Raw genomic sequence first — 12,304 nt, 5'->3', positions numbered from 1 at the left:
TGCAAATACAGGTGGAGTAATAATACAGATTCACAAATCTTGCAGTTTGTATTAACTACGGTCCTCTTTGGAGGTAGTTAAGTTTTACCCTGGGCCAAGGGGGCAAATTTGGTCGCTCACGAACCGTTTCACCACATTTATATACACCCTTAAATGTCTACCCCCAAATCTGTGTTAGTTAATGTGGCTAGAGGCAGTGCGTGGTCAGGGGCTGGACCACTGACTATACACAAAGGATCTCTATACCCGGCCCCCGGCCCATGATGCCCACAAAACCAGGACAGTGGGGTAGATAGACAGCTTTGGTGCCCTAAAATCAGGACTGTGCATAAAAAAGGAGGCTTGGGAGATACGTTCATTACCCATAAAGTTTTGAGTTATACTAGCTTATAGGTACAAAACCATTCTAGGTTTTGTTCAGGTTTAACTTCTAAATGCATCTCCAGGTTATATAAATCACCCAAACATTCAAGTAAAAATTTACTATAAAAAAAAACAAAAAAACACAGCAAATATTTGGCTTTTTTTTTTGCCAAGCAAGTCTGCAACACTGTTTATTATAAGTTATAAAAATATACATAAACCATTAAGGGAATTCGTATCCATATAACTTCTTAATTGTCGTCATTTCTGGATCATATCAGATTTCAACAATAATACAAAAGGCATCAAAATTAATAAAGGTGAGGTATATATCAAATCCCCAAAATATGTAATATACCACTTAAGAGCCCGATCACACCGTTTCTAACAAACAACAACAAAAAAAAAAAAATCACCTTTAAAGTCACCAAGATATTTATAAAGTTAATCGGATATAGAAAAATAAGAAATCTGTATTAACATTTGTAAATAATTTCTAAATAAAAAGATTTTTTTTTCTAGGAAGGTTATGACTTGGTTACGGTGTCAGATTGGTGCTTTGGGCACTCACTCAGGTATACAACATGCCAATATATTCAAGACACATCATATCTAATCTATTTTCTTTGGTGATGTGAGCATATTGAGCCGTGGATCTTAGAAGCCTCTATTCTTTACATGGATACTTCAACGCTTCCAAAAGTATTTCTTGATTAAATAAGGAGTACCTGAAAAAAGAAAAAAAGAGACCTAGAGATTCAGTTCTAGTACACAGACACCATTCTGATTTTGCATGGCTGATTTTTTAATATTTGGACATATGTAAATGTTATTTTGAGTCATAAAAACATTGCGTGTATTTTTAATTCTTAAAGCTTTCCATTTTGTTTTAACATTGTTTATTATTAATATATTTAATGGGCTTTGTTTCATTGTATTAGAAGTTGGTAAAACAGTCTGAAATGTGTTGGAATTTTTTTTTTATTATTATTCCAATTGTTTTGTACATTAAGTATGAAAAAGGGCCCACTACACAGGTTCAGGGCTTGCAGGAGATGACTTTGACCAAACACATCTCCCGCTGTCTGCGCCCACGTAGTGCAATAGTGCTGGTTCAGGAGAGCGCCCACGAGGCCCGCTGCGCGCATGCATTCAAAGTGCTACCACTGGTTTTGAAAATGGTTGAAGATTGCATATTAAAGTTCTTCCAAATTTCCTTAATATGCATTATTTGTTGGCGAGACAGTACAGAAAGGGGCAATGTTTCATTGCTCAGCCAAAATATTATTTACTTACAAGTTGGCCACTTTGCACATGAGCTCAACCAGAAGGCATCGGACGTCGGCAACTTCAGGGATATGGTCTTGGTGGATATGATCCAGGAGCTCCGGGAAAAGGAGCAGATGGTGCAGGTCCCCACTGGCCTGGAGGTACAGTTCCCCAGGGTACAGATGGCATAGCACCAGGAGCTTGGCTAGGAGCGGAGTACGGACCAGTAGCTGGATATGGCAGATTTGGGTTTGTGGGATACTGGCCGCCCTGCGATCCCCAAGATCCAGAGCCCCATGGTGCTGCAGGTGAAGGTCCTGACTGACCATATGGGGTTGGGTAAGGCATACCTGGTGCAGGGTTTGGACCACCAGGGTGGGGGCCAGTAGGATTTGGATAAGATGGGCCAGGACCACTAGAAGGGTTAGGATAGGATGATGGCATTCTATGTGGCACTGAAGGGCCTGAAGGATAGGGTGCTGAAGGATAGGGACCAGTTGGGGCTGCTGGATAAGGGCCTGAATGTGCTCCCTGGTGTGGTCCTGCTGGTGCTCCTGGATAGGGACCTGTGGGGGCTGAAGCATATGGGGCATTTGGTGCAGCTGGGTTTTGACCAGCAGGAGCACCTGGATATGGACCTGTGGGAGCATTTGGTGCTGATGGGTGTTGCCCAGCTCCAGGGTATGATCCAGCAGGTCCAGATGGGTATGGGGCATTGGGTCCTGCAGGGGGCTGACCAGCAGGAGCTCCAGGGTAAGGACCAGTGGATCCTGCTGGGGCATTCGGTCCTGTAGGATAGGGTCCAGTAGGTGCAGTTGGCTGAGGACCCCCAGGAAGTCCTGGGTAGAGTCCTGGTGTTCCTTGTCCATAAGGTGCACCGGAAGGTGCAGCACCAGGAGCAGCGGGAGGAGCACTAGGGCCTGAGCCCCAGGTATTAGATCCTGACCAACCACCAGGCTGTTGACCGTCTCTAGGGTTGCTTATATTCTGCGTTTTGGCAGGTGTGGTGTCAGATAACGCATCTGCCAACTGAAAAAAGAGATAATATACAAGTGACATCATAAGAGACAATGACATTGATTTGCAACTTTGCACCGGACATGTATATTCATATGTTTCACATCCCCTATAAATTCACAAAATCCATCAGACTAGAGAATTAACTGTCCAAAAAAACAAAGATATACCACTAATACCCACTTCATTGACTGCATTTAGTATATCAGCAATTTGGGAAACCATTAAGGACTTGTTCTTTTGGCAAGTCCATGGTGATCAACTAAGGTTGGAGGCAGCAGTCTATGATGGGGTACAATATATAGAACATGTTGGCTCTTTAATTTTCGGATCAGAGCTCAAAGTACAGAGTCACCACGTAGAACCTAATGACATTTACAGAATATGGGTGTGTGAATTGATTGCTAGCTAATGCTGACTCAGTTTCAGCTGCCTTATCTGAGTTTACACTTCTCCATCCCATATTCACATAGCAGCCTCTCGCCTACACACAACTTACACAATGAGGACACATTTCTAAATATATTATATTGCATGTATTGCATGAGCATATTACCACACGCAACAGAACTGTTAATGGTTAATGCAAAGCAGATGTAAACATCTTTAATTAGCATTAAAAACACTAAAAGCACCATATTTAAGCATAGGTTAGCTTCACTGATCTCTGCCTTATTGCACAAGTGAATGAAAAAGCTACATGGCTGAAAAAGTCTGGAGGATGAATATTTTTTTGTAAAAAATATGGCGCGCCTGTTTCTTAAAAACCATCTACTGTGCTTTTTTGTTTGAAATGCATTTGTTAGAAATTAGGGTTTTATGATTAAATTTAAAGCTTACCGAGAATTCATCTGTGCCAGACATCGCACTGAAGGAACAATAAAAATACAGAATTAGTAAAACGTTCTACCGGATGACCTCATGGATGCTTGCAGAAACTATTCATTTTAACACGGCTGGCAGAATGGCATAGAAAGAAAAATATATATGTGCATATATATAAATATAAAAATGTTAATAAGGAAAATATTTTATTTCTATCATTCTTCCTATAACTTTAGAGTCTCACTAAAACAGGCGATGTGCGAAATAATATGCTCAGAGATGTTACATTTTGAGTGTACAGAATCCATCACATAAAAAGCTTGCCCTCCTAAAGATACAATTCTTCGGACGGCGTTCTCTTCCCAGATGTTGGGGGTACATTTTTCATCCCCTTTACCTATTGTTCAATGCAACACATGGTACCTACAAAAATAAACTTGCTGCATCTGACTTGTATTTTCAGTTGCATTCTATTTATATGATGAATAAAATGTTATTTTTATTATTAGTAATAATATTACACTAAAAGGGTAAACAGGAGGCGACACAAAAAATATACATTAGGCCATCTGAAAAAAGATAGATCCGCATCGATTAATTTCCAACTTCATAACTTAGCAGGAGTCTGATCCAAGCGGGGTCTGGTTATTACTCAGCGACCTGGGTGTGTTCCTATCTAGAAAATGTCTAAAACACAAACAGTGAAAAACTGGTTTCTAAGGTTGGTCTGCCTGTAATACGTAACTAGCGGCATTCCCCGGCTACCAAATTCAAACATGGCCAGTCCCAAATGGACAAATCAGCTGCCCCAAACAGAAATCTAATTACTTAGTACTTTAATATACAAACATAAAAAAATAACACCAACAGAAGATGCACGTGGTCTCATAACCCCCCTCGTACCGACCACTGCTGGAGCCGGCTGGCTGGGGCGAGTATCAGCGCATGCGCACTGCCGATAACGGAGCAAATGTATTGAGAAGGTACTGATGAATCCCTCTATTCCAATGCAAAAGAACTCTGTTAAATCATTATATATACAAGCAATGCATACTTAATGCTGCCGTTCAAACCCCCTAACGACTAACTGTATCAGTTACCCCGTCGCATGCAATGTAGTCAAGAAAATATAGATGGCCACAAACGATGTTGTGTGTAGCAAACACTGTGTACAGCCGGTTATTCCCAGGGAGAAAAGAGCAAAGAAGAACAGCCATGCAAAGTGTTCCGCAAATTAATTTCCCTGCTGTTCTGCTTCCACTCATTACTACGCACCATACCTACAGAATAACTAAGCAGTGGGATTCCCCCTTTAACACTCATACGACGGCTGGAGGGTACCTGTAATTCCGGGGGTATCACATATATAACTATAACAAATAAAGTACCCCCAATTTAAGCAAATACACACAACCAGAGAAAATACACAGCTTTATCTCCACATCTTTATAAAGCAAAGAACTACATTTGGTTGCATCGCGCATTAATAGTAGCAGCCTGGACATTTTATTCCGGAGAGGAGGTGCCTGACTCGTCTATTTCAAATCCACGCAATGCCAGTTCAGTAACCGGCTACGTGACCGGCTGCAAGAGAAGGCTGGATGATTCTGTAACACAGCCGCTCTGACCCGTCCATCCAAATAACTTTTGTTAAGAATTTTTTAAAAAAACCTGTTTAAACGGGAGCGCTGTTGAACCAAAAGAGAGAGTCAGCATCTCTTCTGCTGTCTGGATCCATCTGACATGACATAACGTACTCATCGGTGCATGGCCAGGGGTGAAAAGCCGCATTTATGCTAACGGGCGCCGGCGTATGAAACAGAGGACTTTTTACCGACTTTTTTTTACATCTTGCTTAAGACTTATTATAAAAATAACTTTGTTTTGCATTGACAAACCTAATTATCCCAAAGGCATGGAGGTTATGCAATTATAAGCACTCCCTCGTTATAATATATACATTTAGACAAGGATGCCTTGCAATCATAGTGGAAATGTGTTAGAAAAGCACCAACTCTTTAGAGCTCTTGTGTGCATGTGTCCAAATTGCATGTAGCAGGGAGGGCTGACACGAGGTGGAAATGTCCCATGACATAATTTCATCATAAGGCCCCTGAGTAGGTATCCAATGGTCACACGTTAAAACTGATGCTGGTGCAAAGTTTGGGAAGCGATCTTATCACCATAGCAACCAATGGAATGGCTCTACTTACTGAAAATATTTCATAATGAACTTTTAAATCTCATTTAACTACACATTACGCAGGGCCAGTGTAAAACTCGTGGCCATTTATAATGTATAGTTAGGCCCGTGATGAAAACGACCTATAACTCATGGTTTATTTAATAGACTCCCCCTTTAAGACCACCTGAGAAAATATCCATCAATCCTGGCACCAACCACCCGCATCTCACCAGTAAACATTCTCAAATATAAAATAAATTAGTAATGTAGCGATGATAAAAAAAAAACCCACGCACGCAAGAACATTTTCACATCAATCAATTGTCCTAACCCTTATTCCAAGTGCACAGCACGGCAAATTAAAAATAGAAAATCTGGCGGTAATCCCCTTTAGAGACCCTGTTAGCCTGTTTTTCAGATCAGATTCCGTCTCTACGTTTTATATAAAACCTCAATTATATACATCTGTTATATAGAAGTAAAAGATAATAATAATAATGCAGGTAGCCAAAGGTTTGCAAGGTAAAGTTCATGCTTTGCATGTATATAATCCGAATGACCCGAGATTTACTAACCTACCCCAAGAACTGTAGTTTGTTATATCCTGTCTACCCATTGTACGACGCTATGGAATAAGACAGCGCTACATAAAATAATAATAATAATAATAAAGTATTAAAACCTGCAGAGAGGACACCTGCGAAGAAGCAGCCAATTGAAAAGGAGGAAAAGGGCGGCTATGTTTAACGCTCACCCTTTAATACGAAATAAGAGGAAACCTTACAACAAAGGTGCTACTGTGGGCTAGGACCCTCTCGGCATGATGGGAGTTGCAGTACATTAGGCTGTCAAAAGTTTCCCCATGTCTTTAAAAGGTGTTAACCAGTAAGTGTTTTATATATATATATATCCCGGTAATACGAGAAGCCCTCCTCGTACTTTGTTTTGGGTCTTTATTCCGTTACAGGGTCGGCTAAAACACAATATAGAGGGACCCCCTCGGTAGTGAATGTCAATATAAATACCTCGGTGACAAGCGGAGACAGCTGCAGTCAGCGCGCACTGGAAGACAGGAGAGTAGTGGGGGAAAACTCCCCGGAACCGGAAACTGCGCGGAGCACACGCCCGGGCAGGGATCAAACGTCGCTGGAACAAGCTTTACTGTAATGCGCACAAAGCCCGGTGTGTGGATGAGAGAGCCGGATTCCTGCACATCATTTCCTGCTGTCTGACACCGTAATTAGGCGTGTGAGACACGGAGCTTTACTGCTGGCTGCTCCCCATTTACAGACCTGGGAATTTTACCCCAACCTCAGGGTGAAGAGGCAGATTCTCTAAGGCCCCAGAGCCTAAAGCTGACTCAAATTCCAATTCCTTATCTCTGCTTGAATGCAGGTGTCTCAGTTAAGTGTATCTTTAAATAATAAACAATTTAAGGAGGTAATAAAGTGCTAAGGGAAAATAATAATAAGAAGAAATAGTTGATTTGAATTGATTGGATTCTGCTCACTGATTATCTTCTTTTACATATAAAGAGGCAAGGAGCGCGTATGATGTTTATTTGCGCTTCTTGCTTCTTTGTACGTTTATCGATAAATAAACCGGTGCCGGTTTCCATGAGCAACAGCGTTTAAGTCATAGAATTTTCACAATGGTTGATTAAAGGGTTAATAGGTACGTTCATGGAGCGCGTTACCCCAATAGTGCTTTGTGCGTAGTCACCGATGGCTTTAGGTAACCTGTTACATGTAGTTATTATTGACACGTAGAATTAAGTAGATTTTTAGATGTTCCATTCGCTACACTACCAGAAGGCAACAGCAGGTGGCGCAAAACATCCGGCAAAATGGAGAGAGTTCTTGAAAAGCGATTTCCAAAAATTTGTTCCTATCACTGGTCTATTCACTAAATACATCTCTCGGGCACATGGGGCGCATGCGCTAAAATGATGGTAGAACAACGTGAAAACAGAGATTGTCTATCTCTAGTTAAAAATACTGTTAAATTAAGGCCATCATGAAACTTAATTTAAATAAGAGATCGAAAGTCGGTGAGCGACAGAAGGGATGTAGAATCCCGCTATACCTTATCGTGGTTTAGGCAGGTCAGGACTGGACATCTGGCTAGGGTGGCCTCAGCGGCCATTTTTTCCAGGACAAATATAATTTGTACATATTGCTGACCAGCCCGGATAAAATGCTGCCCTGCAGCAAGTGGGATGTATAGGCTTATGGAAAGGAACCAATTAGTCAGTTATACATCCCCCATACTGCAGGGCAGCATTTTATCTGAGCTGGTCAGCAATATGTAAAAATTAAATGTGTACTGTAAAACATGGCCGATGTGGTCAGCCTATATCTGGCACATTGGGCAAATGCTCGGTGGGCTGCTGGCACCTATTGTGGAGCTTCAGAGGTAGATCGGGTGCTGAAGTGTGACCGCCCGGTCACATAATTTAAAAGCATAATACGTGGCTTGTCATCTCCAGCCGCTGGCATTAAAGTGCCCAAGCCGACTCATCGTTTCCAGTCCAGCCCTGGACTTAGGCATTTATGAGTTCCAGCCCTGCTTTTGCAGCACAACAGCATCAACCACAGCAACTAGGTGGGCACTTTGCAACACATTTCAGCTGAGCAGCCAGAAGTGGATGTATATAAAAGGAGACCTTGGGAAAAGGCAGCATTTTGACAATATAGAGATTCCTATTCTATAATTTCCTATTAACTTCAGGGAGACCGAAGCCAAATGACGGCAAAACCAGCTGCCAGCTGGGTCCTCTGCCAGAGCTCTGTATCTCCTAAACACTTCATTAACTGGATCACTGGGAAGAAGCAGTCAGTTAGAAAACGGAAACCATGGTTATTCTGCTCATAACAGGTTCATTACACCATCCTGATTTTCTCGTATGTTCCTGCTGACAATAGTTCTAAAATTACACTTTTCAAATTCCAATTTACATCGCTGGAGCAAATCGGAAATTGCCTCCATCCACCAATGCACTAAAATGTGTTTTAATACTACCCTAGGTGACCCTAATAGTCATTATTATCTAAATTGTGGTGGGTATTCCTAGACCACAATATAATTAAATGGCATACGCCATGGAAAATATCACAGATCATCTGAAGATTCTTTTCGATTCAGACCCGCTGGCTATAATCATTTTTTCCATAAGGAACGAGAACGTAAATAAGCGCATTAAGGCTTCTCCTTAACTTTAGCATACATGGATTTTGGTCTAAAGGTGCACCCAGGTATGGATTGAAGAAAACATTTTAGGAAATGGTGTCCAGTCATGTGATTAGTTTTAAAAATTGGTAAAGAAACGGATATAAGAAAACAAAGAATTAGTCCCGGCCACTTTGGGGAGAATGGAAATATGTCTCCGTTTACAAGGAGGTCTCGATAGGTCACAGGAAGGAAATTGTCGTTACATTACGCGATCCATACAAATGTGTAACACGAGCAAGGCAGGAAGCTGATAATTTGATTTATTGTCTTAATGGAAGGGAATCATGAATAAATAATAGCAGATTCTATTCATCTTTCCTGTAAAACAGCTGAAAGGGGGAGAAAATTAGCTGCATCGGTACAACATTTTCCTTTTAAGTTTCCATATTTGCTTGAAACTGTAGCAGACTTTCTTTGATTTAAGGAACACAACCTGCCAGCCTGATAGAAGCACATAGGCTTCCACCTCATCCATAGTGAGCTCCACCACAGGCTCTGGTGAACACGGACTGTCGGGGTCTCTATAGCGCAATGTGCAAAGTCGTCCCATTGACTTTAATAGGATCACTTTCCCACCACTGATTGACAGCTTCAATCGGCGGCAAGAAATGTCGGATCGTGGAGGAAGGCGGCATTTTTTTTTTCGAATATCATTTTTTTATAAATTTTACAAATAGAAAGTCACCCCGGAGTATACATTGTACACATAATAAAATATCATGGAAATGAATAGTGGGGAGACACACAATCCACCCTCTTTACATAGCCTACAGCATGTCCTATGTCAGTTCCCATCATTGGAGCTGTTAGTAAAGCCCAGATTTGTCTCCTGCTCACCCAGCCACCCAATCCCAATCACGTTTCTTCCGACGGGATCAGGGATCACTTTTCACACGAAACCTTTAGTTTTAAACTGATTTCATTCAGCCACTTGTATGAGCGGAAATATCTAAGGTGTCAGAAATGAAAAATATATATATATATAAAAAAAAATCAGGATCAGAAAAAAATAGAATCAATTTCAGACATTCTAGATCAGTGGTTCTTAACCTTGTTGGAGGTACTGACCCCCACCAGTTTCATATGCGCATTCACTGAACCCTTCTTAATTTGAAAAATAAAATATGATTTATTCAAATTCAAAACATAGGTATATATTTAGGTATATATTTGTACATAGGTATATTTTTATACATAGGTGCACAAAATGAACAAAACCATTAAAGAACAAAACCATTAAAACATTAAAACATGATTTTCACACAAAAACAAAACCATAATAATGAATATTTACTGCAAATCAGTGCGACTTCTGCTGTTGCCTTTCAGAGACCAGTTCAGGAATGCGCGGCTTTACCTTGGCAAGTGCCACTCTCATGTCATTGTGGGGTGTGTGTCTTGACCTCCGCCGAACCCACAAGACTGACTCTCCGAACCCCTGGTGTTCGATCGAACCCAGGTTAAGAACCACTGTTCTAGATGCTCTCCCTGAGATTCAGGATCAAGTATAGAAAAGTCCTATGTTGATAGGACGCCAGTTTTTTTTTTTTAGACGATGAAAGGGTTAAATTGAGTAAGAAGTATTCTGGTCTTATGATACAAACTGTGTCTTCATATCCTCGATGAACAGCGATCACGATGGGCGAGTGGGTGTAAATTCTGGAAATGATGCGGAATTGCTTAATCAATAAAGCTATGACTCCGGGACCACCAGAAAGTCTCCCGTTGGGATTGCGTTTCCAGGAAGTCAAATTATCCGTGTGTTTCCCTAGATTGTGGTATTGAAATCCACTACACAAGTTGTCTGTTCCCTATAATATAAAGTATCGGGGGAATCCTCTGCCATTTAACGCCCTTATGCAGTAAGTGAATCCTTTATTCACACAATACATACATTTCTGGAATGCTGTTTCTACTGACTAATCTATACAACTATCGAAGCTTATTATTAATCACCCTTAGATTTTGGAGCTTTTGGAAAATTTTTATGAAAATCTGTCTCTAGAAAAGGCAATAATCTAATTTTAATTATTAATTTTAATTTTCTAATACCCAAAAATATTCACCAAAATAACTGACACTTGAGAGATTTTGAGATTGATGTAAACAAAAAACAATAAAAATAAAATAAAAAAACCTTGATGCCTCAGCATTAATGTAATGTCTGGTTTCCATCATTTTCAGCTTTTTTTGTCTGAAATACATTTTACTAATGTTAAATTTATTATAGAATTTATTATTATAGAAGTCTACAACAAGATCAAGGACTGATCAAGACACAAGTCTTTCATCAAATGGGCAGACTAGGTGGGTCTTATCTGCCGTCAAATTCTATGATTTTATGTTTCTATCATTCTTAAGTCTGTAAGAATACCATGTAGGATGAAACAGCTGTCCATGAGTGGTGATCTGGCTATTGTACCTCTTCCCGAGTTCTGTCTAAAGGCTGTCCTGTACAGCGGGCAATTACTTTCAAGGGATCCATGTATAAAGTGGATATAGAGGCAAAGGTGATAATTGTTAACCTTATTTGCATGCGCCTACCCAGAATCCCTTGTGGTTGTGGATGCACCATGAGATATCTGAGGGAAAAACAAGCCTTCTGGCTTGTCTGGTGTCTGTAGATGAGTGTTTAATAATACTTCTACTAAGTCTGTAAGGAAACACCATTTAGACTGAAATTTAATAGATTGCAGAATGTTAAAAGTCATTGTGAGACGCTGTCAGGACTGCCCACTGACGTCGGTGGGCGGTCCCACTGACATCAGCGAGAAACACCCCATTTAAAAAGAAAATGGGCGGGGAGTGGGGCGTGTCAAGACCCCGCTCCCGCGACCCGCAGTATTGGGGTCTTGACCTGGAGAACCAGAGAAGCGGAGCTTCACCCGGAGATCTTCAGGTCAAACCCGGAGAATTCCCAGGTATGGTCATTGCAAGTTGGAAATAAGCCCTCTAGATGGTGGTCTGCTACAAAAGCAATCCCTCCATCACCTAGTAAGCCTAAATTATAGGTTTTTAAAGGGACAGCCATGTCAAGAATTGTGTTTGCTAAACATATAGGCAGCTCATAAAGTGGTCAAAGAAACAACGGGACTTATACAATAAGAAAGTGATATTTGTTTTAAGGTTTGGAATGTTAAGGTAGCTTATACAAGAAATAATCCCATGTTCCATCCTTACACGTAGCATTTATCTAGTGCTAAACATACACAGTCTAAACTTAAACTTACTGTTCCTTTATTATAATTACATTATGCAGAGTTGCCTCGCTTCTACCCTTTTCATTTGAAGACACGTTAGCCAAAACAAAAGAGAGGTTTGGGTGCAAGACCAAGGGCTCAGAATACACGTGCATGCAGTGTTTTATACATACGCAGAACATCACGTGGCACTGCCTGCCGGAAGGCGGACAGC

General features: G+C 40.8%; 1 protein-coding gene and 1 long non-coding RNA gene across 2 annotated transcripts; one reads left to right on the top strand and one right to left on the bottom strand.

The window, feature by feature from the left end:
- Positions 1–983: 983 nt before the first annotated feature.
- LOC128504430 (uncharacterized) lies at positions 984–2,501 on the bottom strand. Its single transcript, XM_053474457.1, has 2 exons — positions 1,660–2,501; positions 984–1,091 (listed from the first exon to the last, which is right to left on the bottom strand). Exons 1-2 carry the CDS (start codon positions 2,499–2,501, stop codon positions 1,031–1,033), a joined length of 903 nt encoding a protein of 300 aa, XP_053330432.1. The 3' UTR covers positions 984–1,030.
- Positions 2,502–9,916: 7,415 nt separating this feature from the next.
- LOC128505255 (uncharacterized) lies at positions 9,917–10,123 on the top strand. Its single transcript, XR_008355556.1, has 2 exons — positions 9,917–10,040; positions 10,071–10,123. It is a non-coding gene; the product is annotated as an uncharacterized LOC128505255 (long non-coding RNA).
- Positions 10,124–12,304: the final 2,181 nt, after the last annotated feature.

This window comes from Spea bombifrons, chromosome 9 (genome assembly GCF_027358695.1).
Source record: "Spea bombifrons isolate aSpeBom1 chromosome 9, aSpeBom1.2.pri, whole genome shotgun sequence".
Lineage (NCBI taxonomy): Eukaryota > Metazoa > Chordata > Amphibia > Anura > Pelobatidae > Spea > Spea bombifrons.
This window is presented reverse-complemented; position numbering and strand designations above follow the sequence as displayed.